Genomic DNA, 20194 nt, shown 5'->3' with positions numbered 1-20194 from the left:
CAACCTCTTTTTCTACAAAAATAACGCACTTAGTTAAATGTGCATCCACATATGCATTGCAGTAGTCGATATAGGTCATGCTGCCAAGTTTGGGTTTTCGCACTGTGTTCCCCGCAATGCTGTGTCTGCGCGCATGTACAGCCAGCAACTTGTTAATATTGTGGCCAGGGGAGCACATCATCATAGTGGCAAGCAGCAAAAGTAGCTAGAATACCCACATGCGCAGAACAAGCACGCCAGTGCGAGCATCGGCTGTTCCTCCAATCACAACACGCACCCTTCTGCGTGTTATCTGCTGGGTGTACGCAGCAGACGGTCTTACTTGCCCGGTGGTGTCCCATGTGGTAGCTGTAGACAAACAGTGGTGCAGAAACCCGAGCAGAATTTTTTATATTTCATGATGCCTGAAAATGTCTTTCGCTCGCTTGCACGGGCATCTGCCAGAAAAACTGCAAAAGGACAAAAAATTTTCTGTGTATCTGCTCACTTCTCTGCAAACGTCTTCGAAAGATGGTAGTCGTCCGACAGGAAGGTGAGTCGAAAGTTGCGTTCGATAATGTAACACACTAAGCAGTCTTCACAAATCTTGGCAACCTGGGTTGTGAGAAAAAGACGTACTCCTCCAAGAATTTTCTGTCAAATAGAACTGCCATCATTAAAATTGACGACATCCAGTCTTCCCTCATACAATGCGACAGTTATGGTACACCACAAGGTGCAGTGCTCTTGCCCCTACTTTTCAACATAGCCATGATAGGCCTTCCCAGACAATTAGAGAAGATCCCCAACATTAAGCTTGCCCTGTATGTGGACGATATAACGAGCTGGATTGCCAAAGGTTCTCGAGGCGTCATGCAGGCTACAAACAGCAGCGGACATCGTCCACACGTATTTCAGCTGATGTTGTTTAGCTTGTGCCCCGCAAAAAGTCAGAACTCGTCATAGTACAAAAATTCCACCAGGACCCTTCAGATAACATCAAAATATGGTTTAACAGCGTACTCATCAAACCAACATCCTGAATCAAGATATTAGAAATGACATACCAGGAAAACTGCAAAAACGCCCTGCTCCTCAACAGGCTTCAAGAAACCACGGCTCAAATTGTTCGGATGCTGCCTAGGATAGTGAACAGGAGCTGTGGATTGAAAGAAAATGACATGGTCCATCTTGTGCAGGCCTTTGTCGTCTCCAGAATCATTTACATGGCTCTTTATGCGGTTCTGGGGGCATCGGAGCGCGAAAAGCTAGACGCCCTTTTTAGAAAGGCATACAAACAAGCCCTGACACTTCTACAAGCACCTCTACAATTCGCCTCGTGGCTTTGGGACTGCACAACACCATCGAAGAGCTCGGCCCACCTAATGGTGCAGAAAGCAAGAGTCGGAGCTAGCCCAGTGAGTAGGGAAACACTAGCTAAGCTTAGGTACACGGCGCCGTACTTCACGGAAAACGCTTGAGAATGCAATTGTCATGCCTAGCCCAAGCCAGAAGCTGTGGTCTTCCCATATATCCCCCACGACGACACGGGTTCTCGGGTGCACTTTCCTCTCTAGTATATTTGCTAAAAAACTCTATGGCAGCAGCAAGTTTCGCGGGGCGCGTGTGGGAAAAAAAGGCACTAACTTGGTCGCGATTTCTTCTTTCTTTTCTTTACTCCGTCCTGGCTAACTCAGACGCATCAGCAATGCTCGAGGGCATTGCTTTACGATGCGCGCGGGAGCGCCGTCACCTGGTATTTTCATTTTTCGCGGTGTTTATCAGTCAGAATAATTATTCTAATTACGTACTCATTTAAATGAGTGCGTAATTAGTTCTTGCTAAAAATACCACACTTGTCTCATTGGCGTGCAATCATTAGGGCAGTACTATTCAACTTAGATGTTTTGGTATAATTATTTAATTAAATCTCAACGACAAAATTACTGGCCGGTGCTTCACTCTACTGGAAACATTATGCGCTAGCTAGGTTTTGTTCGAGTAACGTCATTGCTCTTTTTTTTTTAATCTTGGCGCATGATAGCTGGGACACCCTGTATTTTGTACATGCATGCAGCCTGTCTACATTTTTTTAGCATTCCAAGCAGCTTAGATAACTATTTCTTAATAACGCTCGCGCAGTTAAGCGTCCCCCAAATTCCCAGAAATATATCTCATCTCTAGCGACCGCATTACTTAGGCACAAAAGCAATCGCAAATGTGTGGTCGTGCTGCTGGCCGTGCTAGTTCACCAAGCGCAAAAATTACTTCCCGCACAAGCTTGGTTTTACGCTGTAAATAAAAGTTTCGGTTGATTTTAATTCCTTAGTACCTATATATATTCACTTCGCTGACCTTCCCCCGCCTTTAATTGGCCTTAGATTTTTCTACTAGCGAACCAAGCGAAGCGTTGCATGTCTGCTTGGATTTAGAGCTCTGCAAACTAACAAACTAAAAGCACATCCTTCCAGGCACATATCGTGGTTTCAACTAACCCACCGGCGGCCGGCCAACTAAACGCCGGCGAGCCATACAGTAGCGCTGTCAAGCCAAGCCATCTCATTTTGACGTCATGGCCGGAACGTCAGAAAATGGGCAAGGAGAATGCAGAGATGAGGACAGCACTTTCGAACTGATCTTTCTATTGAACAACGTTGTGTAAACGCAGCTAGAGTGGTCAAAACATGGCCTATAGACTCCAGGCTACAATTTGCACTAGTAATATATGGTCCCGCAATGTTTATAAATCACTTGCAGTGTCCCTTTAAACCGACACGTTTGTTTGAGCAAGCAGTGTTTATTTGCAAGAGCGCCTTTGTAGTTTATCGGACAGGTGTTGCCTTTGTCTATCGGCGATCCTAGCCCTACCCTGCGGATTGGCCTGCTGTTGCCGTTTGGCTTCTGCTCGCCGAACCCCTTCAGCGGCCCGCCGTACTCTCCTCTCGCTTGATTCTCACATTCACGGGCCCGCTCCCGTTGCCGTTCTTCCAGAGCTTCCCACTCTGACAGCGCGGACAAAGCGCGGCCTACCCATGCCGCAGCTGGCCTGAAACTGGCTGCCGAGAAATGCGCGCGGAGCGAGCAGCCTCAATTCCCTTCTCTGGAGGAAGGGAGCGCCTGTGATTGGCTTGATGCGGCGCGTAACCTGTAAGAGTAGCCGCCATCTGCGGGCGAGGAGAGTCAGCTGTGGTCGAGGAGGAATGGGAGATGGATGACGGGGAGGAAGAGGGTTTTGGCTTACAGCGACAACACCGACGGCACAAGTCAGCCAATTCAAGATTGTGGCTTTGTTCCTTCGGCATGCCAAGGAACTTATGCAGTTTTGTAATTAACTTGTTTCCCAGTCATCACGCAACTGCACCGACCGGCTTCGTAGTCGGCCGCCCGTGCGCACACCAAAACACGAATGTTCGTTGCCTGAGCGCCAGCCCCCTGGTTCCCGCGGACCGTTTCCTGTCCTTCTCGTGTTCCTGCGGGCCCCCGCACAACCTCCGGCGACATCTCTGAGAACGCCGGGGAATGTCTTTGCGGCCGGGCGGCAGATGAAGGTTGGGGGAGAGCATCTCGGGGAGGCACGCTGAGGCGATACCCACAAGCTTCGCTTGAAAAGCCACCGCCCCAGAGCTGCACAGCATGAACTCCCATATAGCTGTGAGCGTTCCATAGCGCGTGCCTCAGAAATGAAATGCAAAGAACAGGGGCGCGCGCTGCTAGGCAACCCTTGGGCAAGCGCAGAGACACGTGAAAAAGCAGAGTGCGGCATGTGTTCCGTTACAGCTCTCATCACGCCGAGCTTCGCACTCCAGCCGCTTCTGCTCCTCACAGGGTTTCACACAGTGGTAATATTGTGTGAAACCCTGGGATAATATTGCGCCCCAATAATTATCATGAGACGCTGTCTTAATTGGGTACGGTGAACTAGTACGTACTACGGGCACTCACTGTTCCGCGGGCCCGTGTTGCTGTTGAGGCGAGGCTCATCTCTCTATAAATAAATATAGGCCCTCCCTCAAACAACGCTGTGCTGCTCCTCTCGGCCAGCGGCGCAGCAATCACCGTCCAGCGACAACGACCTGCAGCCTACAGTTCAGCGGGGTCCGCCTTCGCATTTAAATCTCGAATAATAGCTAGGTACTGCTGTGGCGACCTCGGAGTTTTAAAGCGAAGATTTATGTGGCTGGGTTTCCGTGAATTCTTCCTGTGCGCGGGCAAAAATGCCTAGCGGCAAAGCTAATTCATTATTGGATTTTTTTTTTTTTTTCACTTCGAGCCGAATTGCAGCTTGGGAAACCGTGAAACCAATGGCTTCTCGCCTCGGTGCTGAGTAGACAAAGAAGTCACACAAGTCCAGGACCGCACAGGAAGCCGACAAATGAAGCCGCACAGACCGAGCTTCTTCATCTACACGTGCGGCTGGTTGTCTGCCAGCAACATGGCGATGTGTGATGGCAGGCCTAGCCCGCTGTTCCTGATTAATGCATGCCGCTTTAACTCATTACAACTGCCCCCCTGGGGAATAAAGCGCCATTCTGGCGGCTCACAAGGCAAACGTCACTAGGGGATTATTGGAAATGCTCGGCAGGAAACGGCTACGACTATTAACAATAGAACTCTTGTGATCGAGACTTTTCGTTCGTCCGCTGTAGGTCGTGCGTCACGCAGGGGGTTGGAGCAGGTTCTTATAGAGTTACTGTATATGCTCCATGTATACAGTAACTCTACGTTCCCCGACCAGCCGCCGCCATCTATCGGTGGATCTTGGATCCACCGATAGAGGGCGCAGTCGTCTCGCACGGGCGGGATCCTCTCTAGGGAAGAAAGAGAGGAGGACGGCTCCCGCCTTTGACGTTTGCCGATTTATTTGCGCAAACCGTAGAATTTTCGCGGCGGCGGCGCTCCTGTTCTCGGGCGAGCGACCGTTTACGTTCGTGCCGACACATACAGCTCCGCTGTTCCAGCAGATTTCGTACTGGGTGGAACTGGGTTTAATTTTTGTTTTATGACCCGCCGCGGTGGCTCAGTGGCTAAGGCGTTGCGCTGCTGAGCACGAGGTCGCGGGTTCGATTCCCGGCCGCGGCGGCCGCTTTTCTGATTGAGGCGAAAAGCAAAAACGCCCGTGTGTACGACATTTCGGCGCACGTTAAAGATCCCCAGGTGGTCAAAATTAATCCGGAGCCCTCCACTACGGCGCGCCTCATCGCCTGCGTTGCGTCGGCGCGTTAAAACCCTACAATCAATCAATCAATTTTTGTTTTATGAAATATTTCTCCAAAAGAATTACGTGATAGCTGGCCGTTAAGACGACTCTATCTCCGAGTTTTCTTGTCAAGACCCGCCGCGGTGGCTCAGTGGTTAAGGCTGAGTGAGCCCAAGGACGCGGGTTAGATTCCCGGCCGCGGCGGCCGCTTTTCTGATGGAGGCGAAAAGCAAAAACGCCCGTGTGTACGACATTTCGGCGCACGTTAAAGATCCCCAGGTGGTCAAAATTAATCCGGAGCCCTCCACTACGGCGCGCCTCATCGCCTGCGTTGCGTCGGCGCGTTAAAACCCTACAATCAATCAATCAAGCAATCAATTTTTGTTTTATGAAATATTTCTCCAAAAGAATTACGTGATAGCTGGCCGTTAAGACGACTCTATCTCCGAGTTTTCTTGTCAAGACCCGCCGCGGTGGCTCAGTGGTTAAGGCTGAGTGAGCCCAAGAACGCGGGTTAGATTCCCGGCCGCGGCGGCCGCTTTTCTGATGGAGGCGAAAAGCAAAACGCCCGTGTGTACGACATTTCGGCGCACGTTAAAGATCCCCAGGTGGTCAAAATTAATCCGGAGCCCTCCACTACGGCGCGCCTCATCGCCTGCGTTGCGTCGGCGCGTTAAAACCCTACAATCAATCAATCAATCAATCAAGTTTTGTTTTATGAAATATTTCTCCAAAAGAATTACGTGATAGCTGGCCGTTAAGACGACTCTATCTCCGAGTTTTCTTGTCAAGACCCGCCGCGGTGGCTCAGTGGTTAAGGCTGAGTGAGCCCAAGGACGCGGGTAAGATTCCCGGCCGCGGCGGCCGCTTTTCTGATGGAGGCGAAAAGCAAAAACGCCCGTGTGTACGACATTTAGGCGCACGTTAAAGATCCCCAGGTGGTCAAAATTAATCCGGAGCCCTCCACTACGGCGCGCCTCATCGCCTGCGTTGCGTCGGCGCGTTAAAACCCTACAATCAATCATCAATCTTTACTTGTCAAAATGAGTTCACAGAGAAAATGCAAACGTTACAAAATTCCCGTCTGCTGTCAATACGTCGTTATCTACGACCAGAGTATGCATGGTTACAGAAGACGGCTGGCTGTAACTCTTGCTTTATCAAAACTTTCTCAACAAAACTCATGTGACAACTGTCCGTTAAAACGGCTATATCATTACGCCCATGCAGTTTCATTTACTCGTCATAATTAGTTCTCAGTAGCTGACTTCGTACCCTGTGCCGTAGTGGAGGGCTCCGGATTAATTTTGACCACCTGGGGATCTTTAACGTGCGCCGAAATGTCGTACACACGGGCGTTTTTGCTTTTCGCCTCAATCAGAAAAGCGGCCGCCGCGGCCGGGAATCGAACCCGCGACCTCGTGCTCAGCAGCGCAACGCCTTAGCCACTGAGCCACCGCGGCGGGTCATAAAACAAAAATTAAACCCAGTTCCACCCAGTGTGAAATCTGCTGGAACAGCGGAGCTGTATGTGTCGGCACGAACGTAAACGGTCGCTCGCCCGAGAACAGGAGCGCCGCCGCCGCGAAAATTCTACGGTTTGCGCAAATAAATCGGCAAACGTCAAAGGCGGGAGCCGTCCTCCTCTCTTTCTTCCCTAGAGAGGATCCCGCCCCTGCGAGACGACTGCGCCCTCTATCGGTGGATCCAAGATCCACCGATAGATGGCGGCGGCTGGTCGGGGAACGTAGAGTTACTGTATACATGGAGCATATACAGTAACTCTATAAGAACCTGCTCCAACCCCCTGCGTGACGCACGACCTACAGCGGACGAACGAAAAGTCTCGATCACAAGAGTTCTATTGTTAATAGTCGTAGCCGTTTCCTGCCGAGCATTTCCAATAATCCCCTAGTGACGTTTGCCTTGTGAGCCGCCAGAATGGCGCTTTATTCCCCAGGGAAGCAGTTGTAATGAGTTAAAGCGGCATGCATTAATCAGGAACAGCGGGCTAGGCCTCATAATGGGCATGTGCCATCACACATCGCCATGTTGCTGGCAGACAACCAGCCGCACGTGTAGATGAAGAAGCTCGGTCTGTGCGGCTTCATTTGTCGGCTTCCTGTGCGGTCCTGGACTTGTGTGACTTCTTTGTCTACTCAGCACCGAGGCGAGAAGCCATTGGTTTCACGGTTTCCCAAGCTGCAATTCGGCTCGAAGTGAAAAAAAAAAAAAATCCAATAATGAATTAGCTTTGCCGCTAGGCATTTTTGCCCGCGCACAGGAAGAATTCACGGAAACCCAGCCACATAAATCTTCGCTTTAAAACTCCGAGGTCGCCACAGCAGTACCTAGCTATTATTCGAGATTTAAATGCGAAGGCGGACCCCGCTGAACTGTAGGCTGCAGGTCGTTGTCGCTGGACGGTGATTGCTGCGCCGCTGGCCGAGAGGAGCAGCACAGCGTTGTTTGAGGGAGGGCCTATATTTATTTATAGAGAGATGAGCCTCGCCTCAACAGCAACACGGGCCCGCGGAACAGTGAGTGCCCGTAGTACGTACTAGTTCACCGTACCCAATTAAGACAGCGTCTCATGATAATTATTGGGGCGCAATATTATCCCAGGGTTTCACACAATATTACCACTGTGTGAAACCCTGTGAGGAGCAGAAGCGGCTGGAGTGCGAAGCTCGGCGTGATGAGAGCTGTAACGGAACACATGCCGCACTCTGCTTTTTCACGTGTCTCTGCGCTTGCCCAAGGGTTGCCTAGCAGCGCGCGCCCCTGTTCTTTGCATTTCATTTCTGAGGCACGCGCTATGGAACGCTCACAGCTATATGGGAGTTCATGCTGTGCAGCTCTGGGGCGGTGGCTTTTCAAGCGAAGCTTGTGGGTATCGCCTCAGCGTGCCTCCCCGAGATGCTCTCCCCCAACCTTCATCTGCCGCCCGGCCGCAAAGACATTCCCCGGCGTTCTCAGAGATGTCGCCGGAGGTTGTGCGGGGGCCCGCAGGAACACGAGAAGGACAGGAAACGGTCCGCGGGAACCAGGGGGCTGGCGCTCAGGCAACGAACATTCGTGTTTTGGTGTGCGCACGGGCGGCCGACTACGAAGCCGGTCGGTGCAGTTGCGTGATGACTGGGAAACAAGTTAATTACAAAACTGCATAAGTTCCTTGGCATGCCGAAGGAACAAAGCCACAATCTTGAATTGGCTGACTTGTGCCGTCGGTGTTGTCGCTGTAAGCCAAAACCCTCTTCCTCCCCGTCATCCATCTCCCATTCCTCCTCGACCACAGCTGACTCTCCTCGCCCGCAGATGGCGGCTACTCTTACAGGTTACGCGCCGCATCAAGCCAATCACAGGCGCTCCCTTCCTCCAGAGAAGGGAATTGAGGCTGCTCGCTCCGCGCGCATTTCTCGGCAGCCAGTTTCAGGCCAGAATTCAGTGTCAGCTCTGTGTGCTAAACAGCTGATCGACTTCCCTGGTTACCCACATAGTCATACAACTAATGTTTTTTATCGGTATTTGTAGAGATCTGGTACGGTCTATACCATCTTCACTCGCCATTTGTAAAGGGTTTCGCCGTATCACCATCGCCATGGGGAAGGCGAGTACCCCAGTAGTCTGGATGCACACACTGCACGCATTAGCTTTCAATACGCCACGCTCGCTTACTACGCCACTCATCCACCCATTATATTCCCCGTTCAACATCTAAGTAGTGGCTGGCTCCCCGTGCCCGGCACGTGAACTCTCTGGCCTCTCAGGAGGTCGCCACGAGGTTAATCCTGGACGGATACGGCAACCCTCCTTAACTGAGGCCGATCCCTTTAAAAAAAACTGTGGTTGATTTCTCTGTCATAGGAATCAGTAAAACGCGAAAGTGAAATGTGCAGCGAAATCTGCAGCTGAGCATGACCTGCGGGTCGGCGGCTGTCTTGCGGGTGTGCTTGGCGAGCGACGTCCTGCTGGCGGGTCGCTTCGGCGAAGGTGTACTGGCGTCATTTCCGTGACGGATATGACGTCAGTGGAATCTTGGGGTATCTCGGCATAAAACACTTTCGTGAATATAAATCCCGAAAACAAACAACCTTACGTATAACGTACTCTTTGGTGCTAAAGGTTGCTTCGCCGCAAGACGACCCTTTGTGCCGGGGTGCACCCTTTACAGACCGCAATTGCTTCGTTGTACTGGCGCCATTTCCGAGACGGATGTGACGCCAGTGAAATCTTCGTGAATCAGGGAATAACTTTTTAACACTTTCGTGTTGAAAAGTTATTCTCTCTCGCTCGCGTGTTTATTACCGCCGTCATTCTGCCTCGGATGCCGTAGAGAGAGATAAACATCTTTAATGAACAGGTGAGGTCAGCCAGGCGGGGCGCCGTACTCTTTAACGTCTGTAGTGGCGTCGCCACCCCTGCAGTTGTGTCTTACCGTCGGTCTGTGCGCGCGACACACTAGCACAGTTGAGTAGTAGATTGTCCACAGGTCCACAGCCTAACGAGCCAAGCCGCGTTCGGACAGCCCCATCGCCAACGAGGCTTTGGCTCGTCCGATGGAACAGCTGAAGTGGACCCCACTCCCGCTTCTGGTTTTCGTACTTGTACAGCATGCCCGATGCTGGGAGAACACGCGTGAGTGGAAACTACATTCTTGGTGGCTCTGTAGATCAATTGCACACAGCCCACACGAGATCTGCCCGTCGCGGTGACTCAGTATGGCGTTATTCTTCTAAGGACGAGGGCTCGATCCCGGACGCGGTGGCTGTTTTTCTGGCGGAGGCGGAAATCGCAAACGCCCGTATGTGGAGATTTCGGCGCACGTTTAAGATACCCAGGTGGTCAAAATTAACCCGGAGGTGATCACAATTAACTTGGGACACAGATAACACAGCCGGGCACGGCCGGGCAGTAAAACAAAACATAAACAAACAAACTCAATGCCTAGTTCGCGGCAATATAAACGAAAGCGCAGAACTTACGTTATACAGGCGTGGGCGGAGAGATTTCGCGGGAATCATCCACTCAAAGGCGTCATCCCGTCGGAAGTGCCAGAACTGGCTGGCTTCATCTTATGCAAGCAGGTTTAATGTGATGGCTTTGCGGGTTTTAAATTCTTGGCCCGCTTCACGTGTATATTCCTGTCTACACCTAAAGCCCCTTCATACCGCTTTTTCCAGATTTAAGCTTCCATACCTTCAAGAGAAGTGAGAGGATATGAACGCATGTTTTGCCAATATTTGTTGTATTCGGCATTGTCTATGGCTACACTCGCGATTACCATTCCCCCTTTGCTTCTGGCCGCGCGAAGGCCGCTGGTCGCCTCTGCCCAAATGATCACGCCTCCCGGACCACCAACGCCGCTGGAGCTCGGGATTACGCCATCTTTGCGTTAAGCCTCGCCGAAAAGGGAAGGACAGAGTAGCAAGGAGGATAGATGGCGTGGTGGGAGGTGTACAGGCGACGATGGCCCAGCAGCTGGTGGGCGAAGAGGAAAGACAGGTCACGCCGAAAGAGGGGCGGAAAGTTGTTCTTACTCGTTCAGAGTGCTAGCCGTCTGAACGTTTGCTAACGTTTGCTAACGATTACTTGTGAACTGTGATGCGAGTTGGTCACGCTCGCGTAGTTTTTCAAGCGAAGCTCAAAATAACTTACTTGAACGTGCGATGTGCGTGTGTGCGCTAAACGCCAGCTTTAGGTTCGCAGTCCCACGGGTAGGCCACGGGTGATTCGTTTAGCCGAGAGCAGGCGGTTATGCGGGAACGCGCTCGTAAGCGTTATTCTTGTTTAAAATTTATTTATTTATTTATTTATTTATTTATTTATTTATTTATTTATTTATTTATTTATTTATTTATTTATTTATTTATTTATTTATTTATTTATTTATTTATTTATTTATTTATTTATTTATTTATTTATTTATTTATTTAAATACCTTCAGGGCCCGTACGGTGTTACATAACGGAGTGGTTATTAGCTTAAATATTGCAATAAAAAGACTTTTAAATACGTGCGAAATTGGACATACAATGGCAGCAATGCATACAACATAAAAACTGAAAAAACAAAAACACGTCACACAAGGTACCACAATATTATACAATATTCAAAAATACAATGAATGAGGTCGATAGAAATTCTCCGCAGCGGTTTTAAAAGCCAGGGTATTAGCAAGGGTTGCAATTGAGGATGGCAGGTCATTCTATCCTTTAGACGTCTTTACAAGAAAAGAGGGACAGAACGAATTCGTGCGGGCAAAATTAAAGGGATGTTAACTTTGTTTGCGTGATCAGTACGCGCAGATAAGTGTGCGGGTGCGGAAAGCAGTTCATGTTTAAGACTCGGGTTGTGACAATAATTTTTGTGAAATAAACTGAGGCCAGACAATTTCCTACGTAACGAAAGCAGAGGCAAGTTTAGAGAAATCTTCTTGGAGGGTATACGCTGGCAGTACGATGATAGTCGGATTGTAGAAAAATATAAATATAAAAATAACAAATGTTGATAAATATAAGCATCATTAAATATATAAATGAAACTTAAATTTAAAATAAAAGAAACGTAGGTTATATAAATAGAAGCAACATTAAACATAGATGTACTTATAAGGTGCGTTGGATGAAGCTCAGCCTCAGTTGTTGTAGTGCATTACGTGTTTGCTATGAAGCTTCGCGTGTTTACCTTTGATTATTTTTCTTTTCGTGCGCAAGAGGCACAGACCACTAAAAAGACGTTCTTGGCGTTTCCGTTATAAGACGGAAGCCTCCTTCACAAATTTTGCGAGCAATATGCTTCCATGCTGGAACCCAAAACGTCAAGAACGATTTTATTTTTTTACTGCAGCAAAATAGAAAATTGGGCCAGTTGGTTCAGAATCATAGTTAAACAGCGCAGAAAGCGAGACAAGAGCAGAGGAACACAACAACTTAATGTGTTAGTCAGGCTCTGAATGTTTAATTCGGCGCGATTTTTTTTTTGTGTTCTTTTCTGTCTGGATAAAACGTGCAGTTAGCGCTCGTCTTGTGTCCCGACTCCCTAGCTGCGCTCTTGACTCGCCTTTAGCGCTGTTTAGGTATTATTTTTTTGAACTTGTCAGCACCTCTTGTGTTTGAAAGGTGTTATCCCGGCCAGACAGGATTCCGTCACACTCGCCACTTGTTGGCCGTGCAGTTTTATGGAGCACTCCCTCTTGTTTCTGCGATTTCTCCCGGATATTTTAGCCACTTGCCAGCTTCAGTTATGATAGTTCTAGGCGCGCAAAGGCGGAATCTGGGATTTTTTCACGTTGTTTTGGCATGTTTCTCTTTTAGTCCTTTTATTACACAAAAGCCCAATGCCTAGCTGTCATATTTTCCTCCTCCAAGGTTACTCTCCTTAGTTTTGGGATGCAGTCCCACCAACCACATTTGCACGAAACGCCGTATACGCGTTAATTGCCGGAAGCTGTCCGATTTCAGCGCGTCCGGGACTGAGATGGGAACGTCCATTTTATTCAGCTCTCATGAGGCGGGTGATATATAGTGCAGGGGTTTGCCATTAGGAGTCTCCCGCTTCCGACCCCACATACTCTGTGGAATCGCTATTACCGTATTTTTGCGATTCTAAGCACCCCCCGATTCTAAGTACCCTCCCCTTACTTTCGGGGGAAACAAATGAAAAAAAAAGGTTACGCGCGAATCTAAGCACCACGTACCTTTTTCTAAACAACCATGGCAATGTGGATTTCAGACGCGTACAAGCGGGCCCGAGTTGACGTTGTGGCCGAGTCATTTACGAAGTTTTCAACTACAAACCACTTCAGCAGAACAGAAAACGACCGGCTGGGGATGCGGGGAGTGGCGGCCCATGCGGCACAGCGGACTCAAATGGTAGTGAGGGTGACTGAGTATCAGACGTAAGCGATGGATTCACTGTCTGTACCTATTTTTCTTTTGAAAATATTTGCCAAACAACCCATTATTCATTGCGCCCGTCTCGTGGAGATACGGCGGCGAAAACAAGTGTCGAGGGTATGAAAGGGGGGAGGGGGGGTTAATTTAGTTTTTTTCTTAATTTGAGCACCCCCTCACTTTGGGCATCGCGATCGTAGAAAAAAAATGGGGTACTTAAAATCGAGTAAATACGGTAATACGATTCGCAGACGCAGCTCTCTGCGTTCACCAAAGCTGGCTTCTCCGCAGGATAAGTCTTGACGTGGAAAAACAAACTTTACGTAGCACTATGATCAGGCATTTTTTTTTAAAGCGAGAGCTTTCTTGGTGAGACCGATGGTGTTTTGTCAAAAAAAAAAAAAAAAAAACTAATTAATTTCCCCATAAACCAGTTGGTCGACCAAGAAGCTCTGATAAGATATCTGGATAACACGGCGCGTGCGTGAAACCGAGCTTCCATTGTGCCAAAACGGTTACTTGAAAATCGCGAAAAAGGAGCGGTTCTAGGTATAAGACAATGCACGCATCGATCACGAAGAGGGTGCACAATAGTATACCTTTATCTCATAAACCACGCATAGGTACACATTTAGATCGTTCGTAGACGCGCTTACTTAGTGCGCGAAAAATCATCGCACGGGTTCGTTCGTTTGCAATTTGGGTCTTTGAAGGCTTAGCGATCGATTGAACGCACTTTCAGCGAAGGATGGAAGCACTGTTGTTTTCGCGCTTCTCTCAACTTTGTCAATTTTTTGAAACAATGTTTGAAGGATTTTCAAAATGGAGAACGCCATTTTTAGGATCGAAACGTGCACCACGGGGTTTTATTTCATTTCGTCGCAGCGCGTGCTCGCGCTCTTCACGTGTTTAACAGAACCATAAATTGCATAGTTGTGTTAACTAAAGACCGCGCATAACGTGCAGAATGGCTTTACCGTTTTTTGCATAGTAGAGCACCTAAGTTGATAGGCTGACGAAAGCTGCAAAACACATTTGAGTGTATGCCGCATGTGAATGTGCCGGTTAGGATGTGACGGTAATCCATGAAACGGCCAGGAAAGTGAACGTTGGAAACTTTGGGAAGAATTCGCAGCATGAAGGACATATTAGGCCGCTGAAACAGCAAAGACGGTGCGACGTGCGGGTTTTAAAGCTGCTGACCGTTTCCTTAGAGACTCTGGACTAAACGCAGCTTGTCACTGCCTCCATTGATTTTTTTTTTTTTCTGTACATGTGCGCGCGTAAGTTCGTCTGATGGATTTTCTTCCTTCTACGTTTCTTTTTTATTATTACTATTCCTGTTCGCAGTTAACCTTCATTAATGGTTCACCAACCTTCTGAAGTAGCAAGCATAGCATTATGCAGGACTGACGTCTTTTGTCTCATTAAAAAATTATCTCTCTTATACCCGTAAGAATCGGCAGAAAAATGTGCGATCCCCTGGTAAGAGTATGTAGGAGAAGGGGGGCGGGGGGGGGGGGGGGGGGAGTGGGTGATAATTGGTGTCGTGAGACCATGTTAGTTCTGCCTAGAAAGAAAAAGAAAACGCATACATTCTGTTGTGGTTTTTTTTTTTTTTTTTGGAACACGGGCATAAAATACATATGCGTAGTGAAACCTCGTTTAGCCCTGTAGGAACTGAAAATAGACTTCGTTATAAACGGAACGTCGTTATAAGCGGAAATGGTTTCCTCTCAATTCTCCGCACTGAGCATGCATGCAGGTACCACTTCAAATAAGGCGAGATTCGGAATAAAGCGACTTCGTTATAACCAGAGTTTTCCGTGCTAAAGCCCTCGCTATTACGAAATTACTTCATTCGAACTTTCGCTTTATTCCAAGTTTTTCACGGTACCAACAGCAGTGCACGGAGAGCAAATAACCTCTATTTCGACGAAGTACCGCTTATAACGAAATTCGTTACTATGCGCTTCCAAAAGACGCGACATGCACTGTCGCCGCAGACCTGTTCGGCGACGTGTGCTGGGAGAACGCGTCCAGCGTGCTGCGTCTCCGGCTGGACGAGTCGTCGTCGCCGTCGTCAGCCGTGGTGGGCCTGCGGTACCCGCTGGCAGAGGCGCACAACTGCAGCTTCGCCGTCACCAGCGACACCGGGGCGCTGGTCGTGGTCGTGCGCCTGCTCAACCTGCGCCGGGACCGCAACGGCACCTGCCTCGATTACGTGGCGGTGCGCGCAGACCTAGGCTTTTTTGTTTTTGCGCACTTTGTATGTATAGTTTATGGAGGTGCGCTTAGTGGAGAGGACACGAAGCGCAAGGACAGTTCTGTTGCGAGCATTCGCTTCTAACGCAACGGCTTTACTTGGCTGGGTTACTTAGTACTTACTTAACTTGACTAGAGATGGGATCCCGTTCTCTCTTAACTCTATTCCGTGGTGTACGTACTGTACTGACTGAGAGAAATAAGCAAACTAACTTTGAAACTTTGCAAAAGTACGCACCCGGCCGGCATCCGCACAAAGCGACCACGGAGCACCTAAACCTCGGTGTTCGCTCAATTCCCATTATATGCGACGCGTTCCATAGCCCTTGCATTAAAAAAAAAATAGTAAGTTCACACTAACGCTTAAGACTTCAAGGTAGCGAAGCTGTACGCAATCTTCATGACCATCACTATCCACGATTGCAGCCGATTCGCTTCTTTTTAGCTGCCGCAACGACCTTTACTCCATCAATGGGGTTATAAGTGTGAGCTTTCTTCATTTTTTGGATGTGATAAACATTGGACATCACCTTGAAGGGGCTCGTTCCGAACAAGTGTTGCCACGATTAGGATGAACTTTGGAGTTTATTTTTTGGTCAATCTTGGCCGATCTGCCTAAGTGGTTATGTTTGTCTTGACAAACGTGCGCAGGGGACGCTGGGCGGTCGTCACGAGGCACGCACGCACGAGCGCTAGGCATTTTCTTGGTATTTTTGACTGCGGACACGAAAAGTTACGATTTGCTAAACAGCTTCGCTGTTAAAATTAAACCACAAAGAATAGAGCCCGCACTCTCAGCTAGCTTTAGCTTCTGAGGAGCAACTGACGCAGCGGCTTGTATAGTGGGACTCTTCAATTTTCAGTCTCGGACTTACCGCGGACTCCCCGAGGAGCAGTCCGGCGTCCGATTTTCCCATGTATCCCTATGGCTTCCGGGAATCCTCGGAGTACCCGCGGGCTATCCGCGGTGAGACCGGGACTGTAAAGCGAAGCGCCCCAGTGATTCTGCAACAAGTAGCTCTCCGATGTCGAGATTGTCGGGCCTTTGTATACTCTGTCCCTCCTTTCTCAAAATTTTAAGTTTACTATAGTTGCGATGTGGAGTTTTTTTTTTTTTTTTTTTTAAGGAACGATGAGCGGAAGCAACGTTTACGAGCCTCGGGCGCAAATACTATATTCGCTAGGGCATTGCATTTTTTTTTAAATTTGGCAGTGTTTGTACGTGATATCAGTGGTCAGCAGCAGCAAAGTGATGTTTATTCGCATAATGATATTAGTTAACAAAGTTTTTGCTATCGGTTATCTGGACTAACGCAAATCAGCGAGAGTGAGGCGAGTGTGGCCTTTGCACAGGCCTAAATGAATCGTGTTTTTAGATAAATTAAAGCGCTGCATTTTGGTGACCTCCTAACAGAAAGGGCCACAGATATGGAACTTGAGAATGGGACTCACAGCTGCAGTATACGACTTACTATCACTTATTGTTACCACTATTACTGTTACTCTTACTGTTGCTATCACTATTAATATTGCTATCTATTACTATTATCAGTATACCACTTGCTACTAACAGATATATTCGAATCAAAGTACATTCGAGCCGCTGAAATAATTGCACTGCTCGCGCACCTCTAGTGATGAACATACAAGTTACCAAGAAAGAAGGGGGAAGAGAGAAGGGAATTCAGCTAGGGGCACCTCACCGCCTTCAGCGCTCCGCCCCGTGTATACATGCCTACTTACTCGTGGCGCATTTGCGTTTTGCTCCCGGTCGCACCGCAGTATCACACATTAGGTTATGTTAGGCTAGCTTAGCTTAGCTTAGCTTAGCTTAGCTTACCTTAGGCAATTTACTGCAGTTGTAAAAAGACATCGCTCTGCCGCACGAGCGGTGCTGCGGAACAAGCTCTGCGCGGCGTCTGCTTTTAACCGCGATGATCATGCAGGCGTTTTGCGCTGCCACCGAAGAGAAACAAAAATGAATAAAACATTGTTAAGGTTATATGTAAAATACGACCAACTCGTACCGAACTTTTTGGTATTTTTTACGTTTAAAATTGTTTTCGACCTTTCTTTTTCTTATCGTGTTCTCATTCTTCCGTTGTTTTTCTTGGGCCCCAACAAAATGTATTCCCCCTTCGTATGCCACCGGTTGTAACCACATATACCACTGTAGGGGACGTAGAAGCTATTTCACAACGTGCAGAACGCGAAATGCTTCACGAGGGACGACTAAAGGGCGACACGGACAAGCGCTACTTCAAAATAATAGATTTATTAGGTAAAGACAGAGTCCCTAAGCCCTCAAAAACGGCGACCTTTCGGTTCAGCTTCGGGCTGTCCAAAGGGACTGCGAGAGGACGGAGGGCCACGGCCTTCCGGTCCCTGCGTGGCAGCGGCCCGCGACTGTCACGGACTCCCCCTGAGAGGGGCTGTCCAATGGAGTTCCTCAGGACCTAAATAAAGTTCTTTGTCTGTCTGTCTCAATGCTTTGAGGGACTCTGGTAAACAACACGCGCGCACGCACACGCGCACACGTGCCCCTTCGTCGTGTCACTCGTGAAATATTTCGCGCTTTGCACGTTGTGTTGTCAAACGGAGCGCCAACTACTTAGCGGCTAAACGTAGTCCGCCTTGACGCAGCTAGAGGAAGGCCCCCGGCGGCCCCTGATCTTCAAGAACCGCCGCTGCGCCCTGGAAGGGGCCGAAGCGAGGCACGCCGTGGCGCGCGGCGTGGTGCACGTGCACCTCAGCGTCACGCCGCCGGTCGACCTCGGCTACACGGGCGTCAACATCGCCTTCACGGCCGCCTTTTTAGAAGGCGAGTACGCGTACTATACTGCACGTGTATATATGACGAATTAATGAAAGTGGTTCTAGCTGGTATCTGGAATTAATGGTAGCCTAGTTGGGGAAGAGGGAAGAATGGAAAGGGAGTGGGATGGCCGTCATTGCCGTACGGTCAGGTCTGCCTCTCGCACGAACTCCCGCAAGGAAAGAATCGTGCTCGCTGTGTCCAAGTGAGGAGGGGGCCGGGGTTGTCCATTCCTCCAGTGAGGTAACGCCGGCACCCTTGCGCCCGCTCCTCAACGGTGAAAGGCCGGGGCAGTCCCACAGTAGGGGCCTTAACGTTGGAGAGGCAAATGCAGCACTTCGCAGTGGCTGCCTGGTCGCCCTCCTCGTTTTGATCGGTGTTTTCCGTCTGAGGGTCACCGCCACGAGTTCTCTTGGAGGCAGCGTGTGCTCGCCACTTTGCCAGAACATCTTCCGTAAGGGCAGCACCTGTCCTATAGCCTTGTAGATTAGCACTTCCGCACCGCGCGGAAGCACTTTGGGAAGTGGGTAGGGATTGTGCGGCACCTTCGTCCTCAGTTCTCGTTTGGCTTGCATCGTTATCCGCTCGCGTTCCTCGTCCGGGTCAAAGAGCAGCGGAGCCTGAGGGACTACGTCAAGGGGGGCCGAGCGGAAACGTACCAGCTCGCTCGCCGCGTCATGGGCGGCGCCGTTACCGATGCCGCCCGCATGCCCCGGGACTCAGTCCACCCACACCGTCACGCCGCAGAGCTCGTGAAGGGTTGCGCAAGCGACTTTCACGTTGTGCACCAAAGTTCCGGCTCTAGGTGTCTTCATCAGATCTTCTAGGGCGTCCAGTAAGTGGGTAAAACTTGGTGAAGGTTTTCTGTCGCACAGAAAGTGAGCCGGTCCTTGCACATTCAGTCAACTTCTCTGGTGCATAAAGGACGGCCTGCAGTTCAAGTGACCTCACAGGTTGCTCTTGGCAGTAGTGAAACGCCTGCGCGTCCCGCGCGCTGCTGTCTTCGGACGGCAGCGACCGCCCCTGGGCGGCGTCCGTAAAGATGGCGTTGTCCTGGAAGCCAGCCCTCTCAGCAAGGGCGGTTCGTTGGGCCGTGTGATCCCCTTTCGTGTGTCGGCGCGTGACCGGCTTCGTGACACGAACCTGGACGTCGTCCCAGGGAGCAATCGCGCGGAGCACTTCTATCTGTTCACCCAGCTGTTCCCCGTCCAGCTCGACTGGCCCGCTCGCGTGTAGAGACGGCGGCGATCATGTCCTGCCTTGCGTTATGCGATGATGGAAAAACATTTGTGGAGAAAAAAACAAGCGTGACGTCGTGCTAATTATGCAACATGTGACGTCATCATTACGTATAGGTGACGTCATAAACAATCACCAATCGGTGTTTCTAGCAACTTCTCTCCCTAAGGGCTTGTCTATAGCAGGGCACAAGTTGGTCCCAACTGGATGATATATCTGCAGTATCTGGTCACAGCTGGGCTTGACTTGGCTGCGGCAGGAATTAGCGGGTTGTTAGCAGAAGCCATAAACACGAGCTACCTGGGACTAACTGTACCTCAACTTGGACAGAACACTTTCAGCTGCTTGTGGCCCAATTAAGCATACAAGCCGAATAAAAGCTTGTTCCCACTTGGTGTGAGCGTCTCGGTGTCGTGACTGCGGCAATCCGCCTCTTTCATTGCGGTGTGCTGCCACCTAGCGTGCCTAGCGGAAGTTGAAGCTGTAGGGTTTGCCGGCGATTCCTCCGGCTGCGTTCTCGTTGTATGCACGGCAATACCACATTACGGCAAGGAGCAGCCGAAATTTTCCTTCTGTGTTGATGTTATAACGCCTTAAGATGACAGCCCCTGGTCATCACATAATACCAGGCGGCTTCTTATCACTGAATGAGGGCTGGCAGAGAAATCTCGGTCAGATCCGTGTGCCGTCCGATTAGCAGAGCGAGCAGTACTTGGAGTCGTCTGGCATGAAGTGCGATCGCCAGCTCAACAAAGGCCGGCAGTTCGCAAAATGCCTTTGAGCGCTGGACACATGTACGATTGG

The 20194-nt window shown here is 49.6% G+C and overlaps 1 protein-coding gene across 1 annotated transcript in view; it reads left to right on the top strand.

Annotated features, from left to right (window-relative positions):
• The first annotated feature begins 510 nt into the window (after positions 1 to 510).
• Positions 511 to 20194, top strand: part of LOC144168214 (low-density lipoprotein receptor-related protein 3-like) — a 34717-nt gene continuing 15033 nt past the window's right edge. The window contains exons 1-3 of the mRNA XM_077697248.1: positions 511 to 532; positions 15078 to 15301; positions 17980 to 18167. Coding sequence (XP_077553374.1) covers positions 511 to 532; positions 15078 to 15301; positions 17980 to 18167 — 434 coding nt within the window. The remainder of the gene's footprint in view (positions 533 to 15077; positions 15302 to 17979; positions 18168 to 20194) is intronic.

The sequence above is a fragment of the Haemaphysalis longicornis genome, unplaced genomic scaffold, assembly GCF_048455015.1.
Source record: "Haemaphysalis longicornis isolate Haplotype H1 unplaced genomic scaffold, Haemaphysalis longicornis Haplotype H1 scaffold_2, whole genome shotgun sequence".
In the NCBI taxonomy this organism is placed as follows: Eukaryota; Metazoa; Arthropoda; class Arachnida; order Ixodida; family Ixodidae; genus Haemaphysalis; species Haemaphysalis longicornis.
The sequence above is the reverse complement of the archived record's forward strand: the minus strand, read 5'-3'. Positions and strand labels throughout refer to the sequence as shown.